The sequence below is a fragment of the Salmo salar genome, chromosome ssa10 (assembly GCF_905237065.1).
Source record: "Salmo salar chromosome ssa10, Ssal_v3.1, whole genome shotgun sequence".
Classification (NCBI taxonomy): domain Eukaryota; kingdom Metazoa; phylum Chordata; class Actinopteri; order Salmoniformes; family Salmonidae; genus Salmo; species Salmo salar.
Window position 1 is genome coordinate 97,250,586 of NC_059451.1, and position 25,155 is coordinate 97,275,740.

The window sequence follows — 25,155 nt, forward strand, 5'->3', positions numbered from 1 at the left end:
GGATGGCTGACAACTTCCTCCAGCTAAATCAAGACAAGACCGAGGTAGTTATTGTTGGAGCCAAAGCATAGAGAGAATCTGACCAGTCAAGTTCTTCCACACCAATCTCGACAAACCATTTCTGTATGGATCGCGCTTTGTGCACAGGGGCATTGAAACATGCTGACTAGACCGTGCGTCTGCGTGCGTCATCGCTCGCATGTTGATTTTGTCCCCCCACATCAGACGCGATCGGGACACGCAGATTGAAATATCAAAACAAACTCTGAACCAACTATATTAATTTGGGGACAGGTTGAAAAGCATTAAACATTTATGGCAATTTAAATAGCTAGCTTGCTGTTGCTAGCTAATTTGTCCTGGGATATAAACATTGGGTTGTTATTTTACCTGACGTGCACAAGGTCTTCTAATCCGACAATTAATCTACAGATAAATGGGTAAAAGTTTGTTTTCCTGTAATCTCTCCTCCATCAGGCTTCTTTTTCTTTAGACTTTGTTGGCAACCAACTTTATGGTGCATTACCACAACCAACTGGACTGGAGTGTGGACCTCAGTTCATCTTTCAATCACCCACGTGGGTATATGCTCCTAAAAATCAATGAGGAGATAGTAGAGACAGGACTTGCAGCTCGTTGAGTGTCACAAATAGAACCAAGTTCTATTTTAGTGCCTGGCTACGTAGACACTCATTGACGCACTCATCAGTGTGGATGCAATGATTGAATAACATGTATGTGCACATTTATTTTGCAACACGAGCGGTGTGGTCAGCATGTAATTCTGAAACAGGAAAGGCCCTTCCCCAAATTGTTGCCACATAGTTGGAAGCACAGAATCATCTACAATGTCATTGTATGCTGTAGCATTAAGATTTCCCTTCACCAAATCTAAGGAGCCTAGCCCGAAAAATAGCCACAGACCATTATTCCTCCACCAAAACTTTACAGTTGGCACAATGCATTGGGGCAGGTAGCGTTCTCCTAGCATCCGACAAACCCAGATTCGTCTGTCGGACTGTCAGGTGGTGAAGCGTGATTCATTACTCCAGAGAGAGAATCTGGCTGTTCATTTTAATCCACGAGCAAAAGATGAAAAACCTAGGTGTTATTTTAGATTCTGAACTCAATTTCGAATCACACATTAGGAATGTGAACAAAACAGCTTTTTACCACCTGAGGAACATTGCCAAGGTGTGGTCATTTCTCTTTCAGGCTGATACAGCGAGACTCAATGCTTTTGTTAAAAGCAGGCTTGACTACTGTAATGCTCTCCTGTATGGTCTACCCAAGAAAGCCATTGGTCAACTGAAAAACATACAGAATTCTGCAGCACGGGTACTGACCAAGACCATATGGAGAGCACACATTACACCGGTTTTAAGGTCTCTGCACTGGCTGCCTGTGTGTTTTATAATTCATTTTAAGATGCTTCTATTGGTTATTAAATCAATACGCAATTGTTCACCCCAATGCATGTCAGGTCCCTCAGGTCCTCTGGCAATGTCCTTTTAACAATCCCAAAGCCTAGGACCAAGAGGCATGGAGAGGCAGCCTTTAGTTACTATGCCCCCAGCCTCTGGAACAGTCTGACAGAGAACCTGAAGGGGGCAGAAACCCCTTTTTCGCTTTCCTTAGGGTGCTTTTTAGTTTTTGTTATTCTTTAGTTTTCATCCTCTTATGTTTGTTGTGTAGTAAATATTTCAGTTTATTTTCATTGTTTTTATAAATTTTTTCCTGGAAAGCACATTGTGTTGCATTCCATGTCTGAAATGTGCTGTATAAATAAAGCTTGATTATGTGAGTTTATACATTGTCAGTGTATGCATATGGGTCTCAGTGTGTAAAAATCAGTCATTTGCAAGTCCAGTTCAGCCAGCAAGCCAGCGCTCCAGCCCATTCATTCCCCCTAAGCTACATAATTTCCAAAAACAAATTCTCATTATTGGGACATGGGGGAGATCCCATTGAATATGACCTTTACTTCCAGCTCTGCATGAAAAACCCAATTTGTGTGAAGTCCGCCCACATCAGTGCTAACCGCTGGCTAAGTAGCCCTGTCTCTGGGGGGTTAGGAGAGAGAACCAGATATATGATTCCCATCCACTAGACAGAGGCAGAGCAGGTAGCTGAAAGGTTACTGCACTGCCTGGTACAACGTTCTGGTACAACACAGCTGCCATGGCCTCACTTACAAGGGTGATACATGATAGTAGATGAGGTGAGTTCCTAACGTTCTCCCTTTACTATGTAAAGCACTTAGAGCACCTGGGAAATAGGCTATATCCACGTAAAATAGTGATTACTATTCAGGACACAGAGGTAGGGAAGCTGGATAGCTGAAGGCTAATGGAATAACAGGCTAGTCCAGGCTTTAACGTCTACAGTAGACATACTGTAGATATGGCCTCACAACTGGAGATATGAAAATGTAAGCTGGCAAACATACTATCAAACTAGTTGCAGCTCATCTGACAAGCGACACATACATGTCCTGTTGTTGCTGCTGCGACGGCAGGAAGGAAGCAAGGTTAACATTAATGATAGTATTGATAATAAGTGTTGCCATGCATACAGGTAAGCAAGCAGCCAGACAAGAAACAAGACAGTATGTATACTACTGGTATGGAGGTGGATAAACAGTGCCTCATCCAAAATACTGAATAAAGGCACAGCTCTAAACCACAGGTTTGTAGTAGAAAACAAAGACACAAAGTTGTTTCAGGTCTTATAGGCATAATAGAAACATCAATGTTTTGAAACTAAACAAATTCAATAGAAGTTAGTAGGCTTATTTAACCTGTTATGGCTAGGGGGCAGTATTTTCACAGCCGGATAAAAAAACGTACCCGATTTAATCTGATTATTACTCCTGCCCAGTAACTAGAATATGCATATAATTATTAGCTTTGGATAGAAAACACTCCAAAGTTTCTAAAACTGTTTGAATGGTGTCTGTGAGTATAACAGAACTCATTTGGCAGGCCAAAACCTGAGAAGATTCCATGCAGGAAGTGCCCTGTCTGACAATTTCTTGCCCTTCTTGATTATCTCTATCCATTACAGAGGATCTCTGCTGTTACGTGACACTTCCTACGGCTCCCATGGGCTCTCAGAAGGCGGCAAAAAGCTGAATCGTGGCTTTGCAGGCTCTGGCTGAAAAAAAAGTAGCGCGTTTGGGTAGTGGCTGGTCACAGTACTGTGAGACTCAGGCTCGTGCCCGCGTCGACACCATGCTTTGTTTTCTTTCGTCTGTTTACCTAAACGCAGATTCCCAGTCGGAATATTATCGCTTTTTTTACGAGAAAAATGGCATAAAAATTGATTTTAAACAGCGGTTGACATGCTTCGAAGTACGGTAATGGAATATTTAGAAATCTTTTGTCACGAATTGCGCCATGCTCGTGACCCTTATTTACCCTTTCGGATAGTGTCTTGAATGCACGAAAAAAACGGCACTATTTGGATATAACAATGGATTATTTTGAACCAAACCAACATTTGTTATTGAAGTAGAAGTCCTGGGAGTGCATTCTGACGAAGACAGCAAAGGTAATAACATTTTTCTAATAATAAATCTGACTTTGGTGAAGGCTAAACTTGCTGGGTGTCTAAATAGCTAGCCCTGTGATGCCGGGCTATGTGCTTTCACCGAAAAGCTATTTTAAAATCGGACACCTCGATTGCACAAAGGAGTTCTGTATCTATAATTCTTAAAATAATTGTTATGTTTTTTTGTGAACGTTTATCGTGAGTAATTTAGTAAATTCACCGGAAGTTTGCGGTGGGAATGCTAGTTCTGAACGTCACATGCTAATGTAAAAAGCTGGTTTTTGATATAAATATGAACTTGATTAAACAAAACATGCATGTATTGTATAACATAATGTCCTAGGGTTGTCATCTGATGAAGATCAAAGGTTAGTGCTGCATTTAGCTGTGGTTTTGTTTTTTGTGACATATGCTAGCTTGAAAAATGGGTGTCTGATTATTTCTGGCTGGGTACTCTGCTGACATAATCTAATGTTTTGCTTTCGCTGTAAAGCCTTTTTGAAATCGGACAGTGTGGTTAGATAAAGGAGAGTCTTGTCTTTAAAATGCTGTGAAATAGTCATATGTTTGAAAAATTGAAGTTTTTGTATTTTTGAGGTATTTTTAATTCCCGCCACACCTATCATTGGATATTGGAGCAGGTGTTCCGCTAGCGGAACGTCTAGAGTACATAATGTGAATTGAACTTCAGTTATCTGAGATAGATACACTACATGGTAGTATGTGGACACCTGCTCGTCGAACACCTCATTCCAAAATCACGAACATTAATATGGGGTGGGTCCCCCCTTTGCTGCCTTAACAGCCTCCACTCTTCTGGGAAAGCTTTCCACTAGATGATGGAACATTGCTGCGGGGACTTGCTTCCATTCAGACACAAGAGCACTAGTGAGGTCGCGCACTGATGCTGGGTAATTAGACCTGGCTCGCAGTCGGCATCCAATTCATCCCAAAGGTGTTCGATGGGGTTGAGGTCAGGGCTTCGTGCATGTCAGTCAAGTTCTTCCACACTGATCTCGACAAACCATTTCTGTACGGACCTCGCTTTGTGCACGGGGCATTGTCATGCTGAAACAGGAATGGGCCTTCCCCAAACTGTTGACACAAAGTTGGAAGCACAGAATTGTCTAGAATGTCATTGAAAGCTGCAGTGTTAAGATTTCCCTTCACTGGAACTAAGGGGCCTAGCGCGAACCATGAAAAACGGGTCCCAGACCATTATTCCTCCTCCACCAAACTTTACAGATGGCACTATGCATTGGGGCGGGTAGTGTTCTCCTGGTATCCGCCACACTCAGATTTGTCCGTCAGACTGCCAGATGGTGAAGCGTGATTCATCACTTCAGAGAACGTGTTTATACTGCTCCAGAGTCCAATGGCGGCGAGCTTTACACCACTCCAGCTGACGCTTGGCATTGCGCATGGTGATCTTAGGCTTGTGTGTGGCTGCTCGGCCATGGAAACCCATTTCATGAAGCTCCGGACGAACAGTTATTGAGCTGACCTTGCTTCCAGAGGAAGTTTGGAAGCGCTATGCACTTCAGCACTTGGCGGTCCCGTTTTGTGAGCTTGTGTGGCCTACCACTTCGTGGCTTCATTGTTGCTCCAAGAAGTTTCCACTTCACAATAACCGCACTTAGAGTTGACAGGGGTAGCTCTAGCAGGGAAGAAATTTCACGAACTGACTTGTTGAAAAGTCAAAGAGCTCTTCAGTACGGGCCATTCTACTGCCAATGTTTGTCTATGGAGATAGCATGGCTGTGTGCTCAATCTTATCCACCTGTCAGCAACGGGTGTGGCTGAAATAACCAAATCCATAAATTTGAAGGGATGTTCACATACTTTTGTATGTAGTGTACTTCTTTAAACGTCTATTAGCGAAGTTCCACACTATAGTAGCCTGTATAAAGGGCCAACATCATAGCCCTAGACAGTAGGAATCTGTGTATATCAGCCCCAGCTGCAGGCCCAGCAGCCTTAATGAAGCTCTCCTCTCCTACTCCCCACTCAGAGGGCCAGCTATGCAGCCACACAGCCTCTAATAGAGCAGGGAGATTTGCTGGGGATTTGGAGGAGCAGTCACTGGAGATATCAGGTGACACATAACCATCTATTGCAGGATATTAAGGCCCACCTACACCCCGGCGTCTCAGACATTGTGTGTATGTGTGTGTGTATGTCTCTGTGCGTGCATGTGTGCGTATGTGTGTATGTGTATGTCTCAAACTGGGGCCCAGGAGGAGATAGACAATAACAACTAAATGCTCCCACAATGTAGGGAGAGCTATCAGGTAATTTTATACCAATGCATTCACTCTGCTTCAGCGTCAATTAGAATAACTTCCTGTGAAGCCATTCACTTTGTTTCAGCATCAATTTTAAATGATCTCATCCATGGTTGCCATAGCTCCTAGAGGCAGCCTTGGAAGTTTACTCCTGCAAAAGTATTTTTTATCATCAAGATTAAATTAGTTAAAATATTTGGCTTCTTCTCCAACCTCGCCACTCAACTAGCAAATTGTATTGATTCAAATAACAGCCTAGTTAGATCTTCATCTCATCTACCATCTACTGGACCAAAGGCTGGACCAAAAGATTCAGAAATGGCAGCAAACTTTATTCAGGATTCCTCACAAGATTTGCACAGATTAAAACAACCCTGTGTAAGGAGCTTACAAACAGCCTCTTTCGATATGGGCTCCTACAGAACATACGCAGACGGTGAGGTCGACAAGGTGGTAGGAGACTAATTAACAAACTAAAGTTAATTGTGTGCACTCGCAATGAGAGCAGTACAACATGCCCAGTGGAGTTGGATGATAAAGGTCACCATTTCTGCAGAACTTTCTAAACCTTGTGCAACATGTTAAATGTTCCCACCCACAACCATGTACACACAGAACTCATTATCACTGGATGTCCCTGCCTAAATTACTAGAGGGGATATGTCAAAAAACGACAAAGTTCCATAAAGGGGCGAAAATAGCATCTTGGTCAGGGAGAAATCCCAAACCAGTCTAATTGGAATGAATGGCAGTAGAGGCTCAGGTAATGTATTGCTTTTTCTTACGCAGGAAAATAAAAAAAGGCATGTGATTATTATTACAGTCAACTTAAAATAGTGTCAGACAATTATAAATACAGTTTATACATGTTTTATACACATTTTCTGTATAAATAGCCTATGTAAACAGACCATAAATGTCTCATATTTTGTTTTCTTGGAAAGCTGTGAGTGCAATTATATGATGCAATATCAGTACTCCATGCTCCAAGTCCTATCATCAACTGATTTCAGTCAGTGTATGGATGCGAATTGACTTCATTGTTTGAATGAAATGTTGGCATATTGGCTGTTAATTTGACAAATTAATGGAATCATTTCTTTAAAACTGGCTGTCTAGCTAATTCTTCACATGCATTATTTTACACAATATCTTATCACAGCACTGGCAAACCATGGTTGACCAACTACCTGACCATCATGGCTGACCTAATACTATGGCTTTGATACCGTCTCTGACTTCACTCACTCCTCTCCACCGCCTAAAGAGGACCATTAAATTACGCAACCTAAGGAAACAACCCATCCCTCATTCTGGAACACATCCAGCTCACCTTTGAGTCTGACTGCAGTGAGCTGGCCCTCAATGACATGGTCAACCTGTATGAGAACTCTGAGTACAACCCTGGACATAATGATCCCGAAAAAAACACAAAAATTTACCTTCCAACGCTCTTCACCCTGGTTCACTGATGAACTGCACACAATGAAGACTCATTAACGTACGCTTAAGAGGTGTTGGAGCAAGGATGGCCTCACTGTCCATCTACTGGTCTATAAAGACCACCATGCAAGCTACTCTGCTGCCCTAAAAGCACCATGATCAGCCTTCAACTCCACCACGATTGAAAACAACAAAGCTAATCCAAGAACCCTGTTCTTAACCAATCCTTTCTCAATCCTGCAAACGTATGCCCTCCTGCAGCCTCATCTGAGCAGTGCAATCACTTCTCAGATTTTTTCAAGAGTAAGTTGGACATCATCAGAACAAACATCATGGCCTCTAAAATGACCTGCACCCTACCTCAAGAAACTTCACAGAAGTCATATCCACCACAGTGCAGTCAATCGTCTGCATCGCCTGCTTATCTAGCCTTCTTCAGTTTGTCATTATCCTCAGCAACAAGTTCCTGCTGACCGGGGATGTACCATCACTCTTCAAAACAGCTGCTATCACCCCCAAACTTGACCAGGACATCCTCTCCAACTACAGGCTCATCTTCAAACTCCCCTTATATCAAAAGTCCTGGAGAAAGTGGTTGCAAACCAGCTTCAATCCGTCTTCCAATCAGCTCTAAAAAGTTTTTCAGCCTGGCTTCCAGCCCTTGCACAGCATTGAAACAGCTCTGGTGAAAGTTACCAACGACCTACTGATGGCTGCAGAATCTGGATCACCAAGCCTCCTCCTCCTCTTAGATCTCAGTGCTTCTTTTGACACAGTTGTGGTGTCTCAAAGAGCACACTGCAGTCTCTGGAACTGCTCTTAACCTGTTGGGGCTAGGGGCAGTATTTTCACGGCTGGATAAAAACGTACCCGATTTAATCTGGTTACTAATCCTACCCAGTAACTAGAATATGCATATACGTATTATATATGGATAGAAAACACCCTAAAGTTTCTAAAACTGTTTGAATGGTGTCTGTGAGTATAACAGAACTCATTTGGCAGGCAAAACCCTGAGACATTTTCTGACAGGAAGTGGATACCTGATGTGTTGAATTACCTTTAAGCCTATGCCATTGAAACACACAGGGGTTGATTAATGTTTTGGCACTTCCTATTGCTTCCACTAGATGTCACCAGCCTTTACAAAGTGTTTTGAGTCTTTTACTGTGAGATCTGACCGAACAAGAGCCATGGAACGGTGATGGCCGATTAGACTCTGGCGCGCGAGTTCATGTTGGGTACCCTCGTTCCAATACGTTATAAAAGAGAATGCATTCGTCCACCTTGAATATTATTCATGTTCTGGTTAAAAAAGGCACTAATGATTTATGCTATACAACGTTTGACATGTTTGAACGAACGTAAATATATTTTTTCCCCTCGTTCATGACGAGAAGTCCGGCTGGCTTAGATCATGTGCTAACAACACTGAGCTTTTTGGATATAAATGATGAGCTTTTTTGAACAAAACTACATTCGTTATGGACCTGGGATTCCTGGAAGTGACATCTGATGAAGAGAATCAAAGGTAATGGATTATTTACATAGTATTTTCGATTTTAGATCTCTCCAACATGGCCCTTTGTCTGTATAGCAAAGCATATTTTTCTGGGCGCAGTGCTCAGATTATTGCAAAGTGTGATTTCCCAGTAAGGTTATTTTTAAATCTGGCAAGTTGATTGCGTTCAAGAGATGTAAATCTATAATTCTTTAAATGACAATATAATATTTTACCAATGTTTTCTAATTTTAATTATTTAATTTGTGGTGCTGACTTGACTGCCGGTTATTGGAGGGAAACGATTCCCTCAACATCAATGCCATAGTAAAACGCTGTTTTTGGATATAAATATGAACTTGATAGAACTAAAAATGCATGCATTGTCTAACATAATGTCCTAGGAAGGTCATCTGATGGAGATTGTAAAAGGTTAGTGCATCATTTTAGCTGGTTTTATGGTTTTGGTGACCCTGTCTTTGAATTGACAAAACATTACACACAGCTATTGTCAATGTACTCTCCTAACATAATCTAACTTTATGCTTTCGCCGTAAAACCTTTTTGAAATCGGACAACGTGGTTAGATTAAGGAGATGTTTATCTTTCAAAGGGTGTAAGATAGTTGTATGTTTGAAAAATTTGAATTTTGACATTTATTTGGTTTCAAATTTGCCGCTCTTGAAATGCACCTGCTGTTGATAGGGTGCACCACGGGTGGCACGCTAGCGTCCCACATAGCCCCAAGAAGTTAACTGGTTCTCCTCCTACCTCTCCAATAGGAAGCAATACCACATGATTGGAGAGTCCAGCTTGGAGGAGTCTACAGTCACATGCGGTGTTCCTCAGAGGGGTGTTTTGGGGCCTATTCTGTTCCTAATCTCAGCAAAATCCTCAGACTATAACATCAACTTCCACTGCCAAGTATATATTAACACCAAACCAGACACCATCTCAGCCCTAGCAAAACTTGGCAGCTGCCTAGATGATATCATGGCATGGATGAGCAATAACGTCCTCCAGCTGAACAACAGCAAGACTGAGGCTATACTTATTTGGACACCCAAGCAGGTCACCAGTGCTGGAAACATCTACTCTACAATTTATGGTCAAGCTATCCCTCTGTCATTTCTAACCTGAGAGTCAAGTTTGATCCTTTGCTGTTCTTCAATGCCCATATAAAACATATCTGCAGAACATATTTTTTCCATCTCAGAAACATTGCCACGCTCTAACGTTCGCTCTCCCAGCCAGATGCAGAGAAAGTTGTCCACGCCTTCATCTTCCCCCGGATCGACAACGGCAACACTCTGTTTGGAGGCCGTCCAGCCAAATCACTTCAAAGGCTACAAGTTCTCCAGAATAGTGCTGCCAGAGTCCTGACCAGGACCAAGAACTCAGCCCACATCACCCCCATCCTTGCTGAACTCCACTGGCTACCGGTCAACTATAGGATTGACTTTAAAATCCTCTTCTTAGGGTTTAAAGCCTTTAACGGATTGAGTCCCACCTACATCAGCAACCTAATTTCTAGCAACCTAATTTCTAGCTACTGTAGCATTTATTTTACTATAAATCACTACTTGACTTACTTAACTATTTTTATGAAACACTCGCACTGTAGAGACTTGAGTGTGACCACACACCAACGTGGCTAGTGAATTAGATATTCTTATCCGCCAATGCCAAAATCTACCCGCATTTGGCGGGTGGTAATTTTAGGCCCTGAACACATTTCTACAGACTGTCTTTGATAAAGTCCTAATCTGGAAAGTCCTTTTAGCACCCAGCCTACTATTTTCTGCCTTGATTCTAAATGTATTATGTTTTAATTGTATGTTTATCATCATTATAATTTTTTTTTACCCATGTAGGGCTTTGATATAACTGTAATGAAAAGTGCTATGCAAATTAAATGTATTATTTATTTATTACTGCACATTAGCGTCAGTGATCTGGGGAGGTGAAAACACCTGACAGAGCAGGGAGCTGTCTGAAGAACCAAGTCTAACCTAGCCTGTCTGCTTTGCCAAGACCAGGAAGTGAAGTGATGGAAGTGAAGGGGGCGGCTTGGATGGATTACAGAGACCTCAGGCTGAGAAAGGAGAGGAGAAGTCTGCCCAAAAAAGTTGTACTGAAATGAACAAGACATCTCAGGCTGAGAGTGAGTGAGAGCGAGAATGAGATGGAGAGAAAGAGAGACAGAGAGATGCAGACAAAAAGAGATGCAGACATAGAGAGAGAGACTTTGAGTTGTCTGGTGACTCCCTGAGCTGCCACAGCAAACAGCAGAGTGTTGGTGAAGGGACAGAAGGAGAGGACAAGAGGAAGGACAGTGTGTGTGTGTGTGTGTGTGTGTGTGTGTGTGTGTGTGTGTGTGTGTGTGTGTGTGTGTGTGTGTGTGTGTGTGTGTGTGTGTGTGTGTGTGTGTGTGTGTGTGTGTAGTGTTATAAGTGTTAGGAAGTTGTGTAAACTGTGGCTGAGCAACATGTACATTTCCCCAGAGACGGCTAATAGTCTCAGGAGCGGGAGAGGGTTGAAGGGAGAGGGGCGAGGGTTGAGGGGCTGGGCTCAACCCTCGTGACCGGCAGTCACGAGTCATGAAGGCAGTCAAATTCTACATGACCGTTTAGTCACGGTAATTAGGCTTCTCCAAGCTCTAATGCTGCTGATGGTCATTAGTAGCCTACCAAACTTGCTAACTGTCCGGTACTCAGCATTCTATTGTCCCTCTAATCACTCTGACATCAATGCAAATGTAATCGAAAAGCTAATCAAACACTTCATGAGAGCCCATGAGCTCATGTTGCGCAACATTTCTACAGGCTATGCAATTACGCAAGAAAACAAAGTGATTGCCTCTATTAAAAAGAGGAGGATCCCATCAGCTTTCTGTAGGCTAGGCCTTCTATATTTATTTCTCAACTTTACTAATATGAAGCACATTGCTTCTCTTTAAAACAGGAGTATAGCCTACTTGGCCGGCATGAAGATGAACCACAGGAAAAGCATCCTCCATTTGTTATTTAAGTGCAGAGATAACATGTATTTTTTTCCCCTGCCCCCTGTTTCAGGAAGGTGCATGATAACGGTCCATTCCCAATCAAAACTAATTTCACACACTATGTTTGGAATATTTATTTCTCGCACAAAATAGGGCAACTTTTGTATTATGAGGGATAGTAGATTGACATAGGCTAGTGCTTTTGCTGTTCGCTAGGCCTACTCATCTTGTTGTTGACGAAAAGTAAATGTGGACAGTTCTTCCAATATCTTCAATATGCACCTCAGAATTGGATAAGGATGCACGCAGTTGCATCCCCGATCGGTCTGTCTTCACTTGTAGCCTGTGAGAAAGACCTGATCACATGATGGATCACATGATGGAGAACCGTGTGAGTGAGAGGTGCTTCGGAGCAGGCGCACTCAGGGAGAATGGCTGCAAAAGGCCAGATTTTTTTTAGGGTGCATTATGGCCACACAAAGGGGATACCGCTGGGAAATTCAAGTCATTATGAAGTGCTTGTCAAATTGTGAATGAGAGACTGACGAAGTGTCTAGAGCCTGCGCAAAAAAACAAAGCAGAGTTCATGCCTTTAAAGCAACTTTTTAAAATCATCATTAGTCGCATCATGCAACCTTACAATTTATTAAAAATCAAAACATACAGCCCAACATTTGTACAACTAAGATTACATGAATAACTCTAAATTAAGCATATAAGAGTTTTTTTGTCAACAGCTCAACACAGAATAGCTCTCTCAAATAATTTGGAGAAAATATCCTGTCTCTTTTATTGAGCTTTGTTCAATTGTATACTTCATACTATAAAATAATATAAAACAATGCCACGGAATTCTAAGCAAATCTTGTCTGCTAAATGCACTAGTGTAGCCCACAGCCATATGGATTAGCCAGATCAGGACCTAACATAAGGACAACTCAGAGTATGCTATTCTGTTCTTCTGAAATAGACTACACTTTTTTCGTATCAGGTTTCTTTAGACCTGTCTAAAATACATCATGGATTTATTGTGAAGGTGTAGGCTATTTCACATGGATTTATTAGACTTTTTAAAATGTAGATGTTCCAAAGTTCTGCATCAGTGGCTTGTAGGCTCCCGAGTAGCACAGTGGTCTAAGGCACTGCATCTCAGTGCTAGAGGTGTCACTACAGACACCCTGGTTCAAATTCAGGCTGTATCACAACCGGCCGTGATTGAGAGTCCCATAGGGCGGCGCACAATTGGCCCAGTGTCGTCCGGGTTTCACCGGTGTAGGCTTTCACTGTAAATAAGAATTTGTTCTTAACTGACTTGCCTAGTTAAATTAAAGTGTTTGGAAGCCAGGAGATGCTAAATGTGTTTATATTAATTAACGGTCAATTACAGTGAGACCGACAGTTATTTGTTTGACAATCACCGGCTGATGAAAATTTGTGACCTACACAGCCATATTGAGGGGAGTGAGTAGATGGGTGGGAGGGACCTAAAACCCTCCCACCCAACATGAGTAGGCGACATATTCCTTCATTGAAATCCAACCTTTGGTAAGAAATCAAAGATGTGTCAAATAAATGATATCCAGCTTAGGGCTCCAGCTATGCATTTGGTTTGCTATCTTGTTAGCTAAGTGGCTAGATTTCAAGATCAAGCTTCTTGGTAACATCAGATACATCCAAACCCCTCCTGGATCAAGAGTCCTGTTTCCTAAATTGTTTTCTTGCTTAAAAATAATATTTTAGAATTTTGGGAAATAGCGCCCCTTGTTTGCACTTCCGTTAATACCGTATACCCTGGGATGGAACAGAAATGGTATAGAAATCGGGAAACGGCCCAACCCTAGGTGACAGGGAAGGAGAAGGGGAGAGAGGAAGAGAGAATTAGCCAGCAGAGAAAGGGATCTGTACTCACGGCAGCCTTTCTCGTCACTCTTGTCGAAGCAGTCGGACAGTCTGTCACACTGCCACGCCCCTGGGATACACTTCCCGTCCCCACACATGAAGTTCCCTGGGTTGTTACAGTCTGTGGTGAAGTTGTTCCCTGGAAGGAGCTGGCTCTCTGTGGGAGAGGAGAGATGGAGGAGCAGAGGGAGGAGAAGGAGAGGGCAAGAGGAGGGGAGGAGAGAGGAGCATGAGAAGGACAAGAAAGAGGGGATGAGGCAAGAAAGGAGGATGGGGAAGATAGGGAAGAGAGTGGGGTGGGAAGAGGAAAATAATATAATAATAATAATAATAATAATAATAATAATAATAATAATAATAGTCCAAACAGAACTAGGACGATAAAATTATATTGCATTCAAAAGATAATAATCACAGTCAAAAGGCAGGCTATTATTATCTCCAAATGGAACATTTTTAAAGGCAGTGGCTCCATTCCTATATCAGTATACAGGCAGATCATACAAACAGAGGATAGCATCATGAATACCAATATGAGAGGTACGAAAGGGTCATATGGTGATAAGTCAGTCTCTGAGTCACTCTATTGCTGGATAATATAACGAAAGGCAGATAAGGGCACGCACTCACTAGGGATGGGAATGGTTATATGAATACTAAAATATCCAAACGGACAGTATTCGATTACTTGGGAGAGTATTCTTTTTTAAAATTTAAGGTGCAATATGCAGAAATCACTCCGCCATTTCCTGGTTGCTATAATTCTAATAGTTTGCCTAGTTTCAGATTAACAAACAGTAATTGTGTAGAGAATCAGTGTACCATCTAAACCGCTGTGAAATATATTTTCCATAAGCAAAAATATTGTATTTTCAGCTGTTTGAAGCTGGTGTATACAAGCAAAAAACAAAACTTAAGAACGAGAAGTATAGAAATAGCGCACATAGAGCAGATCTACCACTTCTTAGACTTGCTTTCAATGATAATGACAGATGTATAACTCATATTTCTACGTGAAAATATATCAGTTACATATCGCACCTTTTAAGGCTTTGTCTAAAATTAAATAAAATGATCTATGTGACATTGCTACATAGCTTACAAGGATAGATTTTTTTTTTTTTAAACAAGTTTTAACGCAGTTTTTATAAGTACGCCCCATAAAAAAGATACACTGGTAACCTACAAATGTTTCACACATGTAGTTTGTTGTTATTGTTGGACAATCAAAGAAGTGGGAGATTTCTAATCAATGCAAAATGGAATTAAGTTTGATAATAAAACGAGTAGGCTACAATGATCAACCAACATATGAATGGAGTTGTTGTAGACAAATCAAATTGTATTTGTCACATGCGCCGAATACAACAGTGAAATGCTTACTTACAAGCTCTTAACCAACAATGCAGTTAAGAAAATAGAGTTAAGAAACAAAAGTTTTAAAAAAGTAACACAATAAAATAACAACAACGAGGCTATATATTTTTATTTAACCTTTATTTAGTCAGTCAGTTAGGAACAGGTTCTTATTTATACTGACAACCTAGGAACAGTGGGTTAACTGCCATGTTCAGGGGCATAACGACAGATTTTTACCTTGACAGCTCGGGGATTCGATCTAGCAACCTTTTGGTTACTGGCCTAACGCTCTAACCACTAGGCTACCTGCCACCCCTATATACAGGGGGTAGGGGTAAAGTGACTATGAATAGATAATAAACAGCTAGTAGCAGCAGTGTAAAAACAAAGGGGGGGGGGCATTTGATTAATTGTTCAGCAGTCTTATGGCTTGGGGGTAGAAGCTGTTAAAGAGCCTTTTGGACCTAGACTTGGCGCTCTGGTATCACTTGCCATGTGCTGGCAATGAGAACAGTCTATGACTTGGATGATTGGAGTCCTTCCTCTAACACCGCCTAGTATAGAGGTCCCGGCAGTAAGCTTGGCCCCAGTGATGAATTGGGTAATACGCACTAACCTCTGTAGCGCCTTACGGTCAGATGCTGAGCAGTTGCCATACCAGGCGGTGATGCAACCGGTCCGGATGCTCTCGATGGTGCAGCTGTATAACTTTTTGAGGATCTGGGGACCCATACTAAATATTTTCATTCTCCTGAGGGCATGTCTTGGTGTGTTAGGATCATGATAGTTTGTTGATGATGTGGACACCAAGGAACTTGAAGCTCTCGACCTGCTCCAAGAATGGGTAGCGCAGCAAAATTGTCTCAATTAGCTTTGCTACTTTAGCTAGCTAGCTGGTTAACTTAGCTGGCTACTGTAGCTAGTTAACTTCTTTACAATGATTTGATGCAGTCAAGATGGGCACTACCAGATGGTATGATTGATAAACTTGTTGCTGCCATAGGTTATCTATCTTGTGAAAGTTGGTTTAGCTATTTTTGCACTCTCTCTTCCTCTGTGCCACACAGATAGACTGTCACACACACACACCAGCCCCTGCACCTCTCTCGCCCCTCCCCCACCTTTCTGCTGAAACAAGCAGAGCGCAACGCACCGACTCTCTCTCACGAGCGAGTTTTCAGTGAAGATTCCCCTCAAAATGTTTCTTTCAAACACTATCCAGATATCCTAAAAAAATAGCATGATTATTTGAATACTGAAATTATTTTAAATGTCTATCCCTAAACACACACACACCCACACACACAATTTATCCTCTGATTTCTCTGTCGCTCAATACGACAAGAGTCTGCTGCATGCAGCATTGAGTGAAGCCTCCTTTCTAGAGTCCTGTGTAGATTATAGACCTAGAAGACAATATGGATGGCTATATTTGTATGGCATCAAGTACATCCATAAAGCTCTTCCATTGTATGATCCATTGACACCTAAGCAGAGCAGCAGAGAAGCACAGTGGCCTGTCTGATCTTTAGTAAGTGGGACATGATGATGCAGAACTTGTTGACGCACTGCAACAGTATAGACAAATGGAGTTGGAATGTAAACCATGTGCTGCTGGGCTGGCTGGGCTCTGGCACTGGTTCTGGGTACGCACTAACAAACACCCCTACATTATAGTCGGCCTAATTATGACTTAAAGAGATAATTAACCTGAGTCAGATGAACTTGTGAATACCATTTTTATGTCTTTGTGTCCAGTATGAAGGAAGTTAGAGGTAGTTTTGTTAGCAAATGCTCACGTTAGCGCAATGACTGGAAGTCTATGGGTATCTGCTAGCAAGTAGATAAAAGGGCCACATTGCCAAAATCCAGAATTATCCCTTTAAGGATAACAAGGCAAAGGATGTGTCCCAAATGGAACCCTATTCCCTATACTGTACCCATAGAGCTCTGGTCAAAAGTAGTGCACTAAATAGGGATAATTATGGACCCATACACAGTTTCACTCTGTATCTGCATCCCAAACTGGACCAAGCTAGGGAGGAATACAACATGACAAGAGTCCAGTGTCAATATATAAATAATAGGCCTACATGCATTATAATTCAAGTTGACAAACTGGAACTAGTAAGTAGATTGTAAGATGTGTTAGATTGCTGCTGCTTGTAGTAACGGTGATTTTGTTATTGTCATTGACGCGCAACAGACAACACAGTACTTTAAACACGTTGTATTATTAAGTAACTAGCAACAGAACCAACATGTTTTCCTCTATATGCATCATCACACAGAAACAATGAAAACATTCACTTAAGTGTTCTGGATGGAAAATCACAATGTTAGCACATTGCTCATTACAGTTAACCCTTTAATGTTTTCATTAGACTATATCTGATGAGAGTACATCAAACACACCTACACACAGATAACCAGAAAGCCTGCAAGTCAAGTACTACTGTGCTTTACCCCAACCATCAGATCTCCTGCTCCAGAGGTTAAGTCCCGCCCACTTGTTTTGAACCTCCTCTGATCCAGCCACTCCCAGTGCTTCATCTGAGTGATTGACAGCTGGTATGAGTCATAGAGGGATTACAGCTGTATGAGAAGTGTTTCATTATCACCCTGGTCATTTAATGCCTTGATCACACCTACAGAATCATTGTGCAAAATGGTACGCAGCATCATCTGGAAATGTGTGCAACAAAAGCTCAACATTCACCTTCTGCTACCATTTCTGTCAAGCTGTCTACACATACAGTTTGACGCATACGCTCCAAAAATCCAAAGTATGCACCACACAGAACGCACTACAATTGCCTCTGCAACGCAAAAATGACTCTGCAACGCAAAAATGACTCTGCAACCAAAATGCAATGACGCTGTCGGTGTGATCGAGGCATAAACCTTGAGGTTCTGAAAACGTCTACATAACATCCCGTCAGAATGTTACACGGCAGCCCTCTCCTGATCCTTAGAGGGGGTGATGTAACCCTCACTTTTGTCTCTTGCAATAAAAGGAGAAAGGGACTGAGGGAGAAACAGAAAGAGACAAAAAGGGCTGTTGCCAGGTCTTTTATGTGTAGCATTCTAATAGTTATGTTTCTAATTGGCAGGAGGACGTGCCAGCGGGTTTGTAGGATGGCTACACTGAGCTGCTTAAACCAGCCTCCAGTAGCAGTGACACGCACACACCCACATGCACACACACATGCACGCACGAATGCTCGAGCACATAAATTCACATTGGTGCACACATACTGGAAATGTGGATGAGGGAGCCGTGCATATAGACTTGAGAGAACCGGGCTGTTTGCGAGAGGCAATGGGTTAATTAGAGAGCTGGTCTGGGACTGTACATGTGTGTGTGTGCACTAGCACTACACCAGGATATTGGCCTACACTTACTCACTCACTCTTCTACACCTCACTCAGTCCATCATGCCTTCATTCATTCATTCACTCTGAGATGTGTGTCCTTCCCTACATATGATGTCTTCCTACACAAGGACACACACTGTATGCATCCCAGTTCACTGGCTCCTTTTGTAATAAAAAGGCAATCTCATTTCACTGTCTGGAATCAGCTTACTGTAGGGTTTTCGTCAGTAACACTTAACTGTATACCTTAGTGCATCGTTCCTACTTAAATCCCCCAAGGTGACTTGGGATAACCTTTAATTGATTTGGCAATGCATTTACCCTTTCAGCATGAAACTCACCACATATGCATGCAGGCCCACATGCGCACCCGCCCCAGCACACTACTACTCTTCACCTAATTCACTTCATTTTTACTCCATATAAAATCATCAGAAAGTAAGATACCTGTAGGAGTCTCTAAACGAAGCATACCTGGGACTATGTGTTAACAGTAAGAACGAATATGAAAGCAATTACCCTGAGCCAATATTGACTAGACCCTGCTACCCTCTTCCTGTCAGCCCCCGCTCCCTTCACCCGCCATCAGCTCCCCCGCTTCCCTCAACCTCTGTCAACTAGAATCCTTGGGCTTTAAGCCTCCACAGAGACACAGTAGGCACGCCTGGACCAGTCTACGCATAATCCCTACTGTCCCACACACCTCAACTGTAGACACAGGGAAAAGAAAGGGATGGAGAGAGAGCGATGGAGAGAGAGGGACAGAGAGAGAGAGAGAGAGAGAGAGAGAGAAGATGTAAGAGAGTAGGATGGAGCAGACATTGCTTACTCAATACAGCTACCTCCATAGGGGGAATAGAGAGTGGAGAGGAGAAGAAAAGGCAACAGCCCATCTGGATGAGAGGCTGCATAATCCCCACTTCCACTGGAGCTACAGCCTCACAAGGAGGGGAGAGGGGGGAGAGAGGGGGAGAGAGGTATGGGGGAGCAAGGAATACAAGGAGAGAAATGACAGGTGGGGGATAGACTAATGGGGGGGTGGCAGAGGGGAGACAGAGGGGAAGGAGAGATAGGGGGTATGGAGAGAGTGGGAAAGAAGAGATAGAGGGGTTAGAGAGAAGTCCTGGCCTGAACTTTCCTGCCTCCACATTCCCCAGTAATACCATCATTCCTCACATTTACATTTACGTCATTTAGCAGACGCTCTTATCCAGAGCGACTTACAAATTGGTGCATTCACCTTATGATATCCAGTGGAACAACCACTTTACAATAGTACATCTATATCCTTTTTTTTTTGGGGGGGGTTAGAAGGATTACCTCAGCATGTTGATCCCTGTACCCTGGACTGTACACCCTTGGCTGTATCAATCTATAGCTTCAATCTATAACCTGACATTAAAGTGGGCTCTTTCACCCAGCCAGGGTATCATATCTCACCTACATTGATCAGGAGGGAGGAAGAGGTGAGACATAGATTCGAATGGTACATAATTGAATGAGGGGATTATATACACAGGGTGTATATACTGTACAGTAGCACTGATGTTAGTATTGACATACACTTTCTACAAGCAAAACCAACCAGTTCCCATGGTCACTGCAGAAAATGGTCCACAACAAAGCTCTACATAGTGTCACACACCCCATTAAGAATGTAAACTTCAGTTTGAAGCAGAAAAAATACACAGTTACATTTTCAGGACTCCAAATCCAATTCAAATACAGAAGGGCTTTTTATGTTTGAGGAAGGTAAAAATAAGGGAGGGGACGGATCAATATTAGACAGCTCTGAATAAGCCTGTCTTTTTTTATGGCTAGAGGTAGGAATTTATTTTCCAATTACAGACTGACTTTAATGGGGTTGGCTGTATCAGGAGCTTCTGAAGCACAGCGAGTGGTGGAGGAAAATTGGAGCCGTGTGTGTGTGTGTGTCTGTCAGAGTCTGTATGTGCGTGTGTGTGTTAGGGCTATGATGGTTATGGAATTTTGGATTACGGTAATTGGCCAGGCAAATAACCCCCCCCCAAAAAAATATATATTTTTGTAAAAAAAATATATTAGACATACATTTTCCCCTCTCCGCCGCTCCTGACTGTATGTGCTGACATAGCAATAGAATAGAACGGATGTCCCCATTCAAGTCACTGATTGCATAATGGGTGGACTGGAGACCATTGTGAGTGTAGCCATTGCAAAGAGGAAGATGCTAAACTAAATCTTCGTCCATAGGAGCAACACAGGAAGTAGAAATAGGATTATTGCGTCACAATGCCAGGCAGCCATTGTGAGTGTACCCATGAGTTTACCAGTCAAATTGCCAGGGTTAGAGGTTTCAAGCACGTTCTATTCATTCTATTTCTATGTGTGTCGCTGCTGCATTGTGGGGGTCTCGTTTGCTACAACACCTTGCTTGTTTTACGGTGGAGTCTTTGTTAGGGACATCAAGGTCACAGAGGAAGACTGTCCAGTCATCCCTCTCTTCTGTCCTCCTTGGCTCCTTTCCTTCCGTCTCCCTCTCTTCTACCTCTCTGCAGTGTCTTATTGTTCAGTCTCCAGATGGGAACAGCGCAGAGGACAGGGAGCACAGGGCACAAGTCACATAGCATTACATATTACACACACACGGCAGGGGGCACAGGGCACCGGTCATCCAATATAAATGAACAGTCTGTTTGAATTCCCTGTACAGGCCTGAGGCTAGGCCTCTGAAGGTCTCCTACATGTAGAGTTAGCTAGCCTGTAGCATTGACCAGTGTAATAACATACAGGCTTTACTGGAAGCTTTCAGGCATCACTGCTCTTTGTGCATTTCTCCCCATTCAGGACAGGTTAGATGTATGTGCTGCAGCCTGCTGTTATATCTCTGTCTATGGTGTCTTCAATTGATCTAAACCAGGCCAAAGGGTGTCGGATCTTTTCTATGATTCGTTACATTGAATACTACAGATGTCTCAAGTTTTGAGCAGTGGTGTGTATCATGGGTGCCAAGGGAAGGCAGGCTTCCTCCAAAAATGTACCAATAAAAAATAAAACAATATATATCTTTCGTCTCTCTGTGTTTCATAATGTTCCTTCAATTTGCAAGACGCTGAATGTATCTCACAGGAGAAAGCATCCAAGTGAGCGAAACAGCACCCCTCTGTTTCTCTACACGTCGGTCCTCTATCTGATACTGTCTGGTCCAAACGACTCAAAGGAGGCTTGCAGAAAAGTTTTTAACAAACACACACATGTGCACACAGCCTTCACCAGAGAGATCTATCAACTAAACAAAACAAATATGTCTGGACCCCCTCCCTAGCCACCTGAACACATGTACTACACCATGGGTACTAAACAAGCTGCCCCACGTGTCTGGGCTCTAGGTGGAGTGTACTAACGATACAGCATGCAGTCCATTGTGCCCAAAACAGTCAGTGCCTCACTCTCTTTTCTCTTGTTCCCTTTGCACACAAAGTACACACACAAAAACTAACACACACAAAAATACAAAGACACCCGCTTCACTGAGTTAAAAAAAACACACTTTGCATAATGTGAATAAATTACGGATGTGACAAATGGACAATTTTGCTTAACGTTTAAACTGAAATTCTATCATCGGTTTTCCATTAAAACGATAACAAAAAAATTCCCAATGCCGAATAATGGTCCTTTTATATATGTATGACCGCTAGGGCCGGGCAATGAAGCTACAGTATATCTACGCAGTCATATGCCCTTGAAAGCGCAGAAGAGTGATTCTGCAACTTCGGGCACTTTGGTCCTGCAAGCTTTCAGAAATGAAAATGTATTGAAAAACCATTTTACCAGTATTATAATTGTCTTGGATTTGTCTAGAAATAATATCTGATAATGGCTGCGATTGTACTATTCAGGAATTTATATATTTCTGTCATATTTCTCAGACAGCCATAGACAAATGTCATATAGATCACATCATTAAAAGTCAATTTTAGTTGAAAATGAAATATCATGCAATTAATTTATAACACATTTCTTATACATTTGTGCATTAGCTTGCATTGAATATATGGGTGTGGTGGAAATGACATCTATGTAAAAAAACAAAAATCGTATGAAAACAATATTTTATTGCAAACATTTTGAACAACAACCATTGTTAAACATTTAATTAATTTAAGACAAAGTAAGATTCCAAAAGTAGCCGATGGGCAGAGCTCAAGGAAGTAGGCCAGTGCTTTTGAAAGATGAGCTCAGATTGTAGAGGGGTCATCCACATAGAAGAGCTCAGTGAGCAAAGTGAAACTGTATCATTGGTGGTATATCCAACACAGGTGAGGAGGGTCACCTGCTTGTGAGAATCACCAAAGTGAACTGCCTGGATTTCACTGGTGTATGGATTTCACTGTGCTACCTGTCCCAGACCTGCTGTTTTCAACTCTCTAGAGACAGCAGGAGCGGTAGAGATACTCTCAATGATCGGCTATGAAAAGCCAACTGATATTTACTCTTGAGGTGCTGACTTGTTGCACCCTCGACAACTGTGATTATTATTATTTGACCATGCTGGTCATTTATGAACATTTCAACATCTTGGCCATGTTCTGTTATAATCTCCACCCGGCACAGCCAGAAGAGGACTGGCCACCCCTCATAGCCTGGTTCCTCTCTAGGTTTCTTCCAAGGTTTTGGCCTTTCTAGGGAGTTTTTCCTAGCCACTGTGCTTCTACACCTGCATTGCTTGCTGTTTGGGGTTTTAGGCTGGGTTTCTGTACAGCACTTTGAGATATCAGCTGATGTAAGAAGGGCTATATAAATACATTTGATTTGATTTGTATTTACACAGGTAGTTTCTCTGGGGCGCAACTTCGGTTTTTGAAGTGGGGGGGAAATAATTATTATAATTAGTTTTATCCAATGTAACGCCCTGGCCATAGAGAGGGGTTTTTGTTCTTTATTTTGGTTAGGCCAGGGTGTTATATTGGGTGGGCGTTCTATGTTCCTTTCTCTATGTTTTTGTATTTCTTTGTTTTGGGCGTGTGTGGCTCCCAATCAGGCACAGCTGAAGCTCGTTGTTGCTGATTGGGAGTCCCACAGAAGGAGCATGTTTTTCCTTTGGGTTTTGTGGGTAATTGTTTTCTGTTTAGTGTGTTCCTAACAGAACTGTTGCTAGTCGTTTTTTGTTTTCTTTTGTATAGTGTTCGTTGATCATTAAAACCTTTTATGATGAACACTAACTCCGCTGCACCTTGGTCTTCTTCCGACGACAGCCGTTACATCCAGTCGGATAAACACTCCAAAACAGCCTACCCGACCGCTCGGAGGTGTCTGCAGCATGCCTCATTGTGTATCACATTTCAATGCTAAAACTGGGGGGACAGAGATGCAATTTCAGAATCTGGTGAGGGGTGGATGTCCCCCCTGTCCCCAGTGAAAGTTGCGACCCTGAGTTCTCTGCAAAGTTAATATGCACGATGATCACTTTCCGCAGATTCTCTTTAAATTCTCTCAGTTTGGATTATTGGTGTCGAATGTTGTACACGTGTTTCCCCAACTTCTCTTTCAATCATTTGGAGAAGTCCTCCAGTAGAATATGCAGTGTGCCACACACATTTTCTTTAACTGTCAAATGTACAGTGAACTTCTCCATGTTTCCCTCTGTTTTTCATTTTCTCTCTCTTCAGCTTTGTTTTTCCACTCAAACCACCATGTCTGCTCACCAGCATCAAAGTCAGATGTTAAGCTCTTTTGCTTGGCAAAGAGAGCACTCTGTGTACATGCACTCTTTCTTCAGGTTCTCACAGCACAAAGACTCAACTAGGTTCTCATTGTTGCTGCAGCTGATCACTTTGTGATACTGTAGTTTGTCCCCCATGAACTGGAGGTTGGCGTGGGTTTTGCAGAAGCATGTGTCCCTATCCTGGACTGTTGGCTTGACAACCCAAAAAGGACATCTTTTGCAGAATTCATAGCAGGACATTTTAATCTCTGAATATTCCCTCTTAAAATTCTGATAAAGGTTCTGAATTGTGCCATTCAAGAAGCGCTTCTGCTTTTTTTCTTGTGTGTCCTTTTTCCCCTGTTGCTGCTCTAATGTTGACATCACGTTCATATAATCTAGTAATTTTCTCTTCTGTGGCTGTAGTAATTATGTTACACTGCTTTTTCCTGGAGTATTGCATACTTGTTGGCCTGTTTTCATTTGCCCTCATTGCTTTTGCTGAAAAGCCAAATTCTCTGTGTGCGGCGTTATCCAGGCCATACTTTCTCAGGATGTTGCCTCTGAGCATTTTTGAAGCCACTTGTTTGTCCTTGGCACTGCGTATTTTTTGATACTTTTGCTTTAACTCTGCAAGGATGGCATTTTGAAACAATAAAATCCTTCAAGTTCTTTGGAGTTCTCTTCATTTTCTGTCTTGTATTTGTCTTTGGGGAATATTGTCTCTCCATTTTCTTCATCAATTGATCATACCTTTTTTTGTATTTCTCAGTTTTCCGTTAAACTTTATCAAGTTTGACATTTGTCATGCAAAGATCGCTATGTTTTTAAGTGACCTCTTCCAACCTTTTCCTTCCAGCAAGTGTTCAACTTCTCATTCCTGTTGCAGATGATGAGGAAGGGGTATCAGGGCATGCATCAGGGGCAGGTAAGTTAGGGGCAGGTATGATGGCCTCATGTTCTGGCTGCAAGTTATCTGGTGACTGAGGTGGTGTGTTGCCTGATAGGTAGGTCTCCATTTCAACTGTTCTCTTAAAGTCTGTCTTCT

The 25,155-nt window shown here is 42.3% G+C and overlaps 1 protein-coding gene across 1 annotated transcript in view; it reads right to left on the reverse strand.

Annotated features, from left to right (window-relative positions):
- The window catches only part of LOC106561314 (low-density lipoprotein receptor class A domain-containing protein 3), a 141,429-nt gene that overhangs the window by 65,146 nt on the left and 51,128 nt on the right, over positions 1-25,155 (reverse strand). The window contains exon 2 of the mRNA XM_045688748.1: positions 13,695-13,841. Within this exon, the coding sequence (XP_045544704.1) occupies positions 13,695-13,841 (147 nt within the window). The remainder of the gene's footprint in view (positions 1-13,694; positions 13,842-25,155) is intronic.